This window comes from Ylistrum balloti, unplaced genomic scaffold, assembly GCF_031769215.1.
Source record: "Ylistrum balloti isolate Yb309-2 unplaced genomic scaffold, AGI_CSIRO_Ybal_v1 Utg370542, whole genome shotgun sequence".
Lineage (NCBI taxonomy): Eukaryota > Metazoa > Mollusca > Bivalvia > Pectinida > Pectinidae > Ylistrum > Ylistrum balloti.
Genome location: NW_026782344.1, coordinates 452,448 through 466,389, shown reverse-complemented (window position 1 = coordinate 466,389; position 13,942 = coordinate 452,448). Strand labels below are relative to the sequence as shown.

The window sequence follows — 13,942 nt, the reverse complement described above, 5'->3', positions numbered from 1 at the left end:
GCGATTGCTACTGTATAATTACAATGTACGATATAATACACTGTGATTGATACTATATAATTACAATGTACGATAGAATACACGGTGATTAATACTGTATAATTACATTGTACGATAGAGTACACCGTGATTGGTACTATATAATTACAATGTACGATAGAGTACACTAGAGTACACTGTGATTGATACTGTATAATTACAATGTACGATAGAGTACACTGTGATTGATACTATATAATTACATTATACGATAGAGTACACTGTGATTGATACTGTATAATTACAATGTACGATAGAGTACACTGTGATTGATACTGTATAATTACAATGTACGATAGAGTACACTGTGATTGATACTATATAATTACATTATGTACGATAATACACTTTAATTGATACTATATAATTACAATGTACGGTATAATACACTTTAATTGATACTATAAATCCTGATCTGAATTATCCGCTGATAAACTATTACTAATAAAAGCACTATCCCAATGATATTACAGTCCTATCGCACTGGCCTAAGATACACAGTGTATATAGAATAATTTTTGTATATTTACATATTATAAGAGGATTATGGAAACTATATTTTTTACATAACAACAACTGATAAGGATACATAAAATAAACGAAAACAACTTGCAAAGGGTATATAAATAGGAAAGACAGGAATGAGCACCATTAACATAGAGTTAAAATGCGCATAAAAATAAAAACTATCATCTCAACGACTTGTGGTTCTTAATCAATACCTCAGCTTCATTACCATTTCAGCTACATCAGCTGCCAGCTTCAATCATTTATTGCATATATCTGGATTAATTATTATTTCTTCTGAAATTAACTACACGTACTTTATTGACAATAACAGAACCACATGTTGTTTAACAATAGGTTAAGGGGCGTTCATTGTTACATGAATAATCACAGCCAAACATATTAAGGCACATAGATGTCTAACGTTTCACTAAAGGCAAAACTTATATATTTTTTTTAGATTTCGTTTTGTCAGGCAATAGGTATTGCCCGATATATTGACTCGGTTACAGAATAACACAGCACATGAAATTCATGTCCACTTCCGGTTCTTGCTTCTTAATAAGGGGAGACGACTCCTCGATCGATGTGCCATTGACTGGCCTGGGCTGGTCGTCTCGCACCTGATAAAAATGATAATAATAATTTATCAATATTTATATTCTACCGATCGAGTGATGACTTGTTATTATGATGAAATTAGATCATAATATTTAAATATTTGCAATGGAAATATACATGCTTAATTATAAAATATATTAAATTTATTTGAAATACGTCATAAAAAAACTACCATCTATTCGACATAAACACGACAGCCTCTTTTTACCTCTTTCCCAATTTGTTCATGAATGACTGTTTCCTCGCTCTGTATCCCGTCCTGACTGTCATCTACCTCCAGTTGCGGAGTCATCTCCTTTTGTTTCACCTCTTCTACAGGGTCCACTTCAACAACTGCTGGCACCACTTCATCAGTGGTCTCCACTTGCGACTCCGGAAGGCTAGCCTTGCATTCTGTCTCAAGAACAGCGGGCTCCTCTTGCGGAGTCATAGTAACAGTTGCATCTTCTGCTTCCGGTTCATCTACGGAATTCTCGTTACTTTTGGCTTCTGCTTCCGGTTTATCTTCATAATCCTGGTAACTTTGGGAATCCTCGGGAGCTTTGTTATTTTCGGTGTCTTGATTTTCTTTGATTTGTTGAGAATCTATCTCCTCAACTTCCGGAAGTTGTTCAGTATTGGCCACCTCTTGTTCTGTGACTGGCGACCCAGCCACCATCTTTACCTCCTCTTCCAAAATGACATCCTTATCAGAATTTGCTTTATTCTTTCGCTTCAAAAATCCGAAAGGCATCTGGAAAAATAGATAATAAATCAATTATCTTTTAATTAAATAATTGCAAAATATTTCCTAAATAGTGTGATTCATGTAACTTAATATCCTCCACAGCCAACCATTTCTATACAATTACATAGATCACTTTTGAGTTCGTGCACTGACAATGTTATAAGTGGCAGATTTTTTCTTTATTTCATTCCTTCCAATACTAAATTATATACAGGTGCCGTACAGAAATGGACGATCTCTGATGGAGTAGTTTCTTCCTTGTATTTGTCAGCTGATGTAGTAGGCAGAAATGCTTTCCCTTGCTGAATACAAAGATTTCACCACTTGTGCGGGGTTCTCGTGCCTTAATTTCCCTTTCTATATGTGTTTCTTTAAGTAGAGTTCAGCAATTGTGTGTACTATTTTGGAGTTCTAATACGGTCTAGTGTGTTTTGATGCTTGACGAGTTTTTAAAATCTAAATTTGATTATTCTTTGTTGAAGAGTTTACCTCCTCCTCTGGGTCTAAATGTTCCTGATCTTCGGTGTCGATAAGGGGAGGTAAGTCATCCACGTAGTGCAAGTCGTCAGTGACAGTGAGTGACAGTGTGGAGTCGAAGTCCGATTCAATGAGAGGCCGCTCGTCAGCCGGGACAACAGTTTGTTCTGTAGGCAAAATACATAACTGTGATACGGAAATAATAAACTGGCAACAACATACGGGTGTTATTCTGACAACTGTATATATACACGACAACATATATCAATAAGAATTTATATATATATATATATATATATATATATATATATATATATACATCTCATCAACCATTTCAAAATAAGTATATCATTTACTCGACCACGTTTACAAAACAGTGCGTCCCGTGGAGAACAATTAATGCATTATGCACATCAACATGACCTGCGGTCAACAATAGATACATAACAGTTGCTTTGTGGGCAACAATAGATACATAACATTTGCCTTGTGGGCAACAATAGATACATAACAGTTGTCTTGTGGACAACAATAGATGCATAACAGTTGTCTTGTGGACAACAATAGATGCATAACAGTTGCTTTGTCGGCAACAATAGATGCATAACAGTTGCTTTGTGGACAACAATAGATACATAACAGTTGCCTTGTGGGCAACAATAGATGCATAACAGTTGCCTTGTGGGCAACAATAGATGCATAACAGTTGCCTTGTGGGCAACGATAGATGCATGACTGCTTAGATATACTTTGCATATACATGTATACAAATTTGTAAAAATATAACCAGACTACGAAACTGGTCGTTAAACGTAAAATACACTAAATCATACACGCATACGCACACTCACACACTCACACACAAACACAAACACACACACACACACACACGTACGAAGAAAACAATCAGATATGTATTCATGAAATATCCATTTTTTCTTTTCTGAAAAAAAAAATAAAAAAAAAACACCAATAAAAACAATGACTACATTGACCAAGTTTCAGCTTCAATAATGTAGATAATACACCGGGGTAGTATAGCAACAACAGGTGGTTCGTGTGAACATCTGCTGGATATATTTCATCTATGACACATCAATCATGTGAACCCACGGTAGGAATAGAACACAACTTACATGTTGTCGGAACGTAACAGTAGGAGGCATCAATACCGAGTTTTGATTTTACAGTACTTCAATTTTATCTGTACTTTTTCTGTTGTTTCTTTGATATTTATATAATCAGAAGGCATTAATTTATATAGGTCGGTAAACAGAAGAATAAAATAGAGAAATATCAGCGTTATACATGCATTTAAAACCCTTTCTGTAGTTCCTGAAACATATTGTTAACAATCTACAGATAATATAATTCGAAATAACGGTCAGCAGCTATCTTGATGGTATGCACAAATAGGACCTCTACTGAACAAGTATGTAAGATTTAAAATAGATCCTTTCTGCAGGTCATCGGAAACAGATGTAAAACTTTAAATATCAACAATAATGTTAAAATAGCAATCAGTAGCCATCTTGAATATAAATTAAACTTCAAACATTTTCAATGATTTTTTTTCAGTTGTTCTTCAGAAACAGGTGATATCATTATAGTTTTTCGTGAGGACCGGACCACGGACGAAAAGGGAATTTGAAAATTCTACCGTCTGAGGATGGTAGGCTAAATATATTAAGTCGTTGAACATAATTCCTCTCTGTAATTTACTATCGTACTATTGTATAAAAACTTACTAATCCGTCCCTTGGAAGCCACTGAGAGAACTTTTTTTAATCACAGATCTGGTTTGTTCGTCTTCAATGTTGAGAATTTGTTGACACGATATTGTGTGATATTGTGTTATTAAAGTATTTTTATCGAACACTTTTTACACACAATTTTTAAAGAGAAAATCATTCACTTATTGTACATGAGTATACTATATTACACGATCGTAGTCGTACATATAAGTAACGACCGCCATGTCGAGTGGTGTATGGACGTTCGTTCGCCAACAGATGCTGAAACTCAAAAAAAAGGAGAAAAAAAACCCAACTAAAGCTGAAATTTTCACATCCTTGCGGTAAATCCTCCACCAATGAAACACTTAAATATTACCTAGAGAATCACTTTAGATTCCACTGGAATACCACCACAAACGGCAATTTAAAAGTGTCCCATTTAATTAGTCTATCTTTGTAAATGTAGGTGTTAGATAGACAGCTAACCTGGACGAAACAGCTGCGAACTGCAAATAATTATTAATTTGCATCCACAGACGGCAAAGCGATCAATAGTATATATACATTGTATGTAAATTTCTATGAAACTCTATACACCTTATATAAGTAAAGCAAAAACTGCGATGTATTTTGCAACACAGTCGATATCTTGCATTTGTCACGATATAGATAGCGTTATACAACCACGTAGCACCAGTTCTATACCTTAAACAACAGTTTTAAGAACTGTTTTATAATGTGGTACCGTTCCGTCCATAGGGGCATATAACAATATTTTAGGGCAGAGAGGGCTTGTATTAAGTACTAATTATATACTACTCAAGCTCCATACCCTGGAAACACTGTTACAAGTCCATGCCTTTTCTGTTAGTCGTTGGTAGGTCTAGAAAATCCATTCTGCCATTTATCTGGAACCTTTAATGCACTTGTAAAAAGTCCAATGACCCGTAAAATATTTCATATGGTCGGCAACCAAGTAATCTTTGTTTAACTACGTAAACTTATTACGCGGAAGTAGATATATGTTCAAATGTATATTCACTCATGCGAGTATTCATCTGTATATATCTCTAGACCTATGTTTTAGTGAGAAATGTGACAAATTACACCACTAATCCGGAAGTAAGTGTGACCTTCAAAAGAAAGACGGGATCCTGTGATAGCGGTCACCTAGACACATTTGATACGTCATTTACATCTATCTTACTACTATATAGCTGTAACAAAGACATAACAGAGATACACGACCATTTAGGAAGGTATAGATTTTATAAAACAATTGGATATATCGCTAAACAGATGTTATCACTAACAACAATTAACAATTTTGACGTTAGTGATCTACCAGACTTTAATGTCGTAGCCGTCGGAGGAGGCGGGGGATACATGTCGCCCCCCCCCCCATCCCTACTAACGTAGCCCGAACACTGACGTTCGTCGGTGAGACACCGCCTATTTGATAAGAGTCACAGAGACAAAAACACCCTGTAACTACACAATCAGCGTGAGGTGGGTTATGCACATACAAATAAAGTATTACATGTCTAGGAGTATGGGTGGAAGTGAATTGTAAAACTCAGCCAACTGACCTTTACGAGGTTGTAGGATACATGCAGACAAAAAATGTTGCCCAGACAGATGGAACAGGCCTGCGATTAGACACCCTGTTCAAAAAGGAATGTACCAATGTTGTTGCTTATCCGGAGAAATTGGTATCTTTTTAGTGCGTGGTTCAAGTGATGGGTCTTACCATTATTGTTGTATCTCACTATCACCGGGGAACCTTTCCCGTCACTCTTCCTCGCCTTCTTTTTCTCTTTAACTGAAAAGACACAAACACGTGCGGGACATATAGGCTAGATCACTTCTCTAAATATCTCGTTATAACAGTTAAACTAATTAGACATTTATGAATTATTTTTTATCAATAAATATTTTTTACATTACATCTAACATGTATATTGCATAAGTAAAAAAATGACATTTAGAATAAATCTTGTAAACAAGATTCAGTTTAGAGGGAGATGCGTTTTTATTATGAAGATCTTGGCCATTAAATTCTCCCGTTTTTTCTACTGAACCTTGGTAGTACACTGTTACATCCATATACTATGCCAATAAAAAATATATATAAGCAATATGTATTTGATTTACAAATCGGTAATCTGACATAGATCTCCAACAGTTATGGACTTCAGTACATATCTATTTGATCTGTAGAAGATTAATGACATTCTAAAAAGAAATGATAAATCAGATATGTTCTCGTATGCTGATTTCTGTACGGTGTCTAAAACCACTAAAAAATTACACAATAGGACTCATGAAATCCATATTTTACAGCCATAAACGACAGGATTATTTTACTGAAATTAACGTTGACCGACAAAAGCCTTTTCATGTCAAAATACAAAAAATTCAATTTAAGAGTCTTAATTGAAAGAGGGAAAATATATATCAATAATATGAAACATATGTTGCTAAAAAACATGCTGATTAAGTACATTTAATTCCCTGTTTACAAACTATTCGCCCAATATCTGGCCATTCGATCATATTTTCGACAAGATTTTACACATTCAGAGAGAGAGGGAGAGAAAGAGACAAACAGACAGACAGAGACAGAGACAAAGAGACAGAGAGAGGGAGAGAGAGACAGAGACAGAGAGAGGGAGAGAGAGAGAGACAGACAGACAGAGACAGAGAGAGGGAGAGAGAGACAGAGAGAGACAGAGACAGAGACAAAGAGACAGAGGGAGAGAGAGACAGAGAGAGACACACAGACAGAGAGAGAGAGAGAGAGACACACACACAGAGAGACAGAGACAGAGAGAGAGAGAGAGAGAGAGGGGGGGGTGGTAGGGAGGGAGCGAGTGAGACAGACAGACAGAGACAGAGACAGAGAGAGGGAGAGAGAGACAGAGAGAGACACACACAGACAGAGAGAGAGAGAGAGACACACACACACACACACACACACACACACAGAGAGAGAGAGAGAGAGAGAGAGAGAGAGGGGGGGGTAGGGAGGGAGAGAGGGAGACAGAGAGCACAAAATACGTCCTTTCTTATTTACATAACAACTTCTGCAATGATATATCGGCATTAACAATGGATCTTAATCCTACATTACATCAAAATGTGGTGACTTAACTTCAGTGAAACATTTTATATACATCAGGAAGATGTAAGTGAAACACATTTTGTTATTTTTGTTCAACAAGTCCGAATGATTCTGATGTTTTATCGAATTTTGATATAATTGCACACTATACTTTAACCAGTAGACAGTATATTTAGCAAAAAAAAAAAAAAAAAAAGGGGGTTCAAAATTGTTGAAATTAAAAGCATTTATGTCAGGTAGACATGTTTGTATCCTTCCTGACATGTGGTTCATAAATAGTCCTCTAACATTACCACTATCATCACACAAGAAGAGTGCTGACAAGTGGTTACCACCCGTGTCTGACAATTCTATTACTTCATTAAATTAAATCTTCTGATGTCTGACGTAGCTGATAGGGTAGGAGATCTTTCCGAAGGAGTGTTGTACCTCTGTGAGAACAGAATGGTGTCTTTGACCTGTATCAACTGGTGGTTTGGGCAAATTTTATATCGTCATTAGTGTTTTTGGTTTCCCTAAAGACTCGAGTCATGAGAGTGTCTTTCGTTCTGAGACCGTGGAATGGTCCTGTCTCATCAATGTTATAGGTGTCGTCCTTTGAGTTGGTTCCATCCCAATGAGCCCCTTGTCATTACATTACTGTTGGGCTTTTCTCGATATATACATTCCCTCAATGTGATGTCGATCCGTGAAGCGTTTGGGCCGCCCTTTCCAATGTCCGAGTCATATATGTCAAGTATGGTATCTAGTTTCATACTGTGGTGTTTGATAACAAAAGGACCGAGGTCATTCTCCTTTCTGATATAGGAGCGGGTCTCTTTGGCGAGTCCTTCTTGAGATGACAAATGATACGTTGGACACTGTTTGGAAAATCTAAGCGACATCGTTTCGCTGGTTGGTAGGTCTCCATGGTAATGATATCAAACACGTTGTAAAATATTTAAATATGAGGTTGTCCGTACAACTTGAGTTCCTAACTCCTTACTGATCTCAAAGTAAATATACTTAGAATGCATTTGAAAATACACAATAAAGATACATGTAAATTTGATTGACAGGTAATGTCTAAAATTCACCAAATTGAGTTATTTACAATCCTGGAATTTTTAGGTTTAATTTGACGCCTTCCTAATGATATGTATCATCAAAACATCTAAAAACATGTAAATAGAAGAAGTGTAGGTTATATTGCTCTCAGTTTTTTATGAGTAATCCGTACATATGATTTGTTTTACATCATACATGATACTCGCCGATCACCACACTTTATAAAGATGGAATACACATATTGTAGATGATAAAATAATATATCACTTGTAACAAATTTATCTTCAATGATCGATGGATCTTGTACTATGTCTGTTCTAAATAAATAAATGGCACTAGACCTTGATATTAACTGTAATTGGGGTATTTGTTGATAATTACCCGTCCGTTGTAAACTAAAAAAAGGTGGAAGGGAGGTAACTCTATTACTCCTTAACTTTGAAGAATTCTGCCGTAGAAATATGTATCGTGTCCATGATGTACCAGTCTAGTACAAAGCACATAACTAGGCGCACTTTCTACTGTTCTTTAAAACGAGACTAAACTGATTAAATCACACCATACGTGACTGAAACATATCAGTTTGATTACCACGATACAAACGGTAGCCGTCAATCACTGCATGTTATATTGTTGATGAATCTTTTTCACAGGATGTGACGTGGCGGGACGGGACGGGACGGACAAACGTGACGTGACGTGAAGTGATGGGACGGGACGGAGAGACGTGATATGACGTGAAGTGACGGGATTAGAAAAGCCTGGACGTGAAGTGGCGGAACGGAGAGACGTGACGTGAAGTGATGGGACAGGAGAGATGTGACGTGAAGTGGCGAGACGGAGAGACGTGATATGACGTGAAGTGATGGGACGGGACGGACAAACGTGACGTGAAGTGAAGTGATGGGACGGGAGAGATGTGACGTGAAGTGGCGAGACGAAGAGACGTGACGTGAAGTGATGGGACGGGACGGACAAACGTGACGTGAAGTGAAGTGATGGGACGGGAGAGATGTGACGTGAAGTGGCGGAACGGAGAGACGTGACGTGAAGTGATGGGACGGGAGAGATGTGACGTGAAGTGGCGAGACGGAGAGACGTGATATGACGTGAAGTGATGGGACGGGACGGACAAACGTGACGTGAAGTGAAGTGATGGGACGGGAGAGATGTGACATGAAGTGACGGGACGGAGAGACGTGATGTGACGTAAAGTGATGGAACGGAAAAGGCGTGAAGTGACGTGAAGTGACGGGGCGAGAGAGACGTGACATGACGTGAAGTGACGGAACGGGAGAGACGTGGCGGTAGAGGTGGACATCAAGGAATATTAGCATTGTTATTAGAGTAAAGACATCAAAAAATGTTGCACTTAAACACATTTAGATTCCAGCTGAGCATCAAACGCCGTTCATTTAAAGGACAGAATACCGATTGACCTCTTACCATTTCTTGTCCTCCTCTTCTTTCGATTTCTTCGTCGTCCTCCTACAAAGAGACCACGAGACTCGGCATCGCCTATTATCACTTGGTTAAGAGCATTCTGGATCTTTAGTTTAAGGGGTCGGTGCATACTATTGTTGACGGGTCTGTTGGCGAGGTTATTAGAGTAGCTGCATACTGTTCCTACAACAAAAACAGGATTCTATTACTGGAAAAGACCAACAGAAGTTTAGTTCCTTATTATAGTAAATGAACCTAGTGTAAACTATGACAGGAAAAAGTATTTACCCCGATACTCTGAATAAATGACAAATTAATAGTGTCTTTAGTGAGTTATATTAACAGAGTGTATTTAGTGAGTTATATTAACATAGTGTCTTCAATGAGTTATATTAACATAGTGTCTTTTGTGACGGTTATATTAACATAGTGTCTTTTGTGACGGTTATATTAACATAGTGTCTTTAGTGAGTTATATTAACATAGTGTCTTCAATGAGTTATATTAACATAGTGTCTTCAGTGAGTTATATTAACATAGTGTCTTTTGTGAGTTATATTAACATAGTGTCTTTAGTGAGTTATATTAACAGAGTGTCTTTAGTGAGTTATATTAACATAGTGTCTTTAGCGACGGTTATATTTACATAGTGTCTTGAGTGAGTTATATTAACATAGTGTCTTTAGCGAGTTATATTAACAGAGTGTCTTGAGTGAGTTATATTAACATAGTGTCTTTAGTGAGTTATATTAACATAGTGTCTTTTGTGACGGTTATATTAACATAGTGTCTTTAGTGAGCTATATTAACATAGTGTCTTCAATGAGTTATATTAACATAGTGTCTTCAGTGAACTATAATAACATAGTGTCTTTTGTGACGGTTATATTAACATATTGTCTTTAGCGACGGTTATATTAACATAGTGACTTTATGAGTTATATTAACACAGTGTCTTCAATGAGTTATATTATCAGAGTGCTCTTTAGCGACGGTTATATTAACATATAAGTTTTAATGTCTTTAGGGAGTTATTATAGTAGACAAGTACTTGTTCATATATAACAATAGTGTCTTTGCCCAGAGTATGATGTAAGGATAGTGTCTTGTCAGTGAGCCTTATATTAACATAATAATCTCCCCCGATAGTAGAGAGGCATATATTTACATACACAACGGCACTAATATGATAGGGTGCACACATACACTGTATAGTATACAGCATCTTAGCAAATGACGATTATCAACAAACACGTAAACACTGAGTGAGTTATATTAACATAGTGTCTTTAGCGAGTTATATTAACAGAGTGTCTTTAGTGAGTTATATTAACATAGTGTCTTTAGCGACGGTTATATTAACTCCCAACGAGGGATTGCCTGTATCAGGCTTTTAATGTCTGACTCTAGGGTCGTTGTTATAGTAGACAAGTACTTGTTCATACACAGTAACAATAGACGTACCCATGCCCAGAGTATGATGTAAGGATAGTTGTAATGTCAGTCCCAGCCTTTGATAGGACTCTTGACAGATCACCGTTATAATCTCCCCCGATAGTAGAGAGGCATTAGCGCACATACACAACGGCACTAATAGTGGTAGGGTGCACACATACACTGTATAGTATACAGCATCTTAGCAAATGACGATTATCAACAAACACGTAAACACTGGGGAGACGTAATTACCCACGAAGGAAAATAGGACGAAATCAAACTGCGTCTACTTGATCTCGGAGTTTTGATGAGTGATTATTAAAACAGTTTGAATAAAAGAAATTAAGAGTGACGACGAGAATCAGTAACTTAGATGTAATGGAGTGAAAGAAAAAAGAAAAGAAATATGTTCAATTTCAAAAGCGGCATCACAATGTCTTTTCAATACAGGATTGATCTTAAATCGATGGTGAGAATATTTCATAGTCTCGTTAGATTGATATTGTTGTTGTTGTTGATGATATGTTATGTACCACCAGGTAAGTGGTATTCACGCGATGCCACTGGACTGGTGCTGGACGAGATGGGCGTGGCATAGACTGGTGTTGAACGGGACGAGTGGGGGTGTTGGTGTGGTGTAGACTGATGTTGAACAGGATGGGTGGGGTGTTGGTGTAGACTGGTGTAGGAAAGGACGGGTGTGGTATAGACTAGTGTTGAACAGGACGGGTGGGGTGTTGGTGTGGTGTAGACTAGTGTTGAACAGGACGGGTGGGGTGTTGGTGTGGTGTAGACTAGTGTTGAACAGGACGGGTGGGGTGTTGGTGTGGTGTAGACTGGTGTTGGAGGACGGGTGGGGTGTTGGTGTGGTGTAGAGTGGTGTTGAACAGGACGGGTGGGGTGTTGGTGTGGTGTAGACTAGTGTTGAACAGGACGGGTGGGGTGTTGGTGTGGTGTAGAGTGGTGTTCATCAGGACGGGTGGGGTGTTGGTGGGGTGTTGACTGGTGTAGGAAAGGACGGGTGTGGTATAGACTAGTGTTGGACAGGACGGGTGGGGTGTTGGTGTGGTGTAGACTGGTGTTCATCAGGACGGGTGGGGTGTTGGTGGGGTGTTGACTGGTGTAGGAAAGGACGGGTGTGGTATAGACTAGTGTTGAACAGGACGTGTGGGGTGTTGGTGTGGTGTAGACTAGTGTTGAACAGGACGGGTGGGGTGTTGGTGTGGTGTAGACTGGTGTTCATCAGGACGGGTGGGGTGTTGGTGGGGTGTTGACTGGTGTAGGAAAGGACGGGTGTGGTATAGACTAGTGTTGGACAGGACGGTTGGGGTGTTGGTGTGGTGTAGACTGGTGTTGAACAGGACGGGTGGGGTGTTGGTGGGGTGTTGACTGGTGTAGGAAAGGACGGGTGTGGTATAGAATGATGTTGGACAAGACGGGTGTGGTATAGAATGCTACTGGAAAAGACGGGTGTGGCATGAACTGGAGTTTGGCAAAACGGAAGAAAAAATATGCGAGGGAGTAGACGATAGAGGAGTTAAATGAGGGGCTTGTAGTAGCTGTGTGCTGACAGTTAGGACATGTAGCGTAGATGGGATAAATGTAGCACTTTAATCATAGAGAGTACTGCTGACAAAGTGGGATGCATCTCTTACACAGTCATACATAACTGACAGACGCAGGCAGCATGGCAAGCACGTGTAAGGGGGCACCGACGGGGGAATTACTGACTCATCAACCATGCCGGTAGATAAGAAGACTTACCCTTGTAATCTTAAGGTTAATCATGCTAATTATACTTCTACACGACTATCTTATTTCGTTTACTTTGATTTTCATAATTCACCCTTTTCAATTTCTCTGTTTAAGAAAATGTCGCGCAGGTTTAGGTAATTATCTATCGACAGTATCATAATATCATAGAAAGAATTAAACGTAATTAATTACTATCTTTGTTTATTGTTTGTGTTTAGGGTTAATTAATGCAGTACAATTAATATATTATCAACGTTATAGCATACAATATTCTATTTCATCAAGTTAGAAACATTTTTGAAAATTCCCAAACTTGGTATGGAACGGCGTGATATCAAGAGGATGGATCAGCCTCAAGGATGGATCATAAACGCTTTTAACATTACTCACCAACTTAAGACGACCTTGTCGTAGAAAAAAACCACAATCAAAAATACAAATCAATAAAGTCAAACATTATAGGAAGGACTTTGAGCTGACCATGGTAATGGTAAAATATAGACATACCTGCAGCCGGTCTGATGAGTTTTTGAAGTAGTCCCTGAAACTGTGTGTTGTATCTCTCCAACAGCAGGCTGTGCACTCGAATCTCATTCATGCTTCATCGTATCTCGCGAGATTTCGGCATCTGCAAACAATACACATAGCATGTGCCCAACCGGCGGGAACTCCGACCATTATCTTAGTCACAACAATTTCTTATTGTATACTAATAAAACCAATTACTAAATACTTGTTTGTCAACAATTTAACAAGAATCTTAACAAAATCTTCAAGTTGATGTCTATGTGTTACTATTTTGAGGAAGTTACATTTTCATAAAAAAACCAAAAAAAAAAAAAACGAAAAAGTCACCATCATATGACATCTTGTATAGTTCCGAAGTTAAATGAAATCCAAGTTGTTTTATCTTAGTGGTGTAGCAATGATGTATGTTAGTATGCTGAAGCATACACTACAATTCCGTTGAGATATTTTTCTTACTTTTGTTTTTACTTTTCTTCGCCCCAAGCCCCTCCCCCTCCCAAA

The 13,942-nt window shown here is 38.0% G+C and overlaps 1 protein-coding gene across 1 annotated transcript; it reads right to left on the bottom strand.

Moving 5' to 3' along the window:
* Nucleotides 1-384: 384 nt before the first annotated feature.
* LOC132556052 (probable serine/threonine-protein kinase kinX) lies at nucleotides 385-13,522 on the bottom strand. The gene is made up of 6 exons (XM_060220445.1): nucleotides 13,421-13,522; nucleotides 9,725-9,904; nucleotides 5,858-5,929; nucleotides 2,384-2,538; nucleotides 1,376-1,900; nucleotides 385-1,169 (listed from the first exon to the last, which is right to left on the bottom strand). Exons 1-6 carry the CDS (start codon nucleotides 13,509-13,511, stop codon nucleotides 1,053-1,055), a joined length of 1,140 nt encoding a protein of 379 aa, XP_060076428.1. The 5' UTR covers nucleotides 13,512-13,522; the 3' UTR covers nucleotides 385-1,052.
* Between the last annotated feature and the right edge of the window lie 420 nt (nucleotides 13,523-13,942).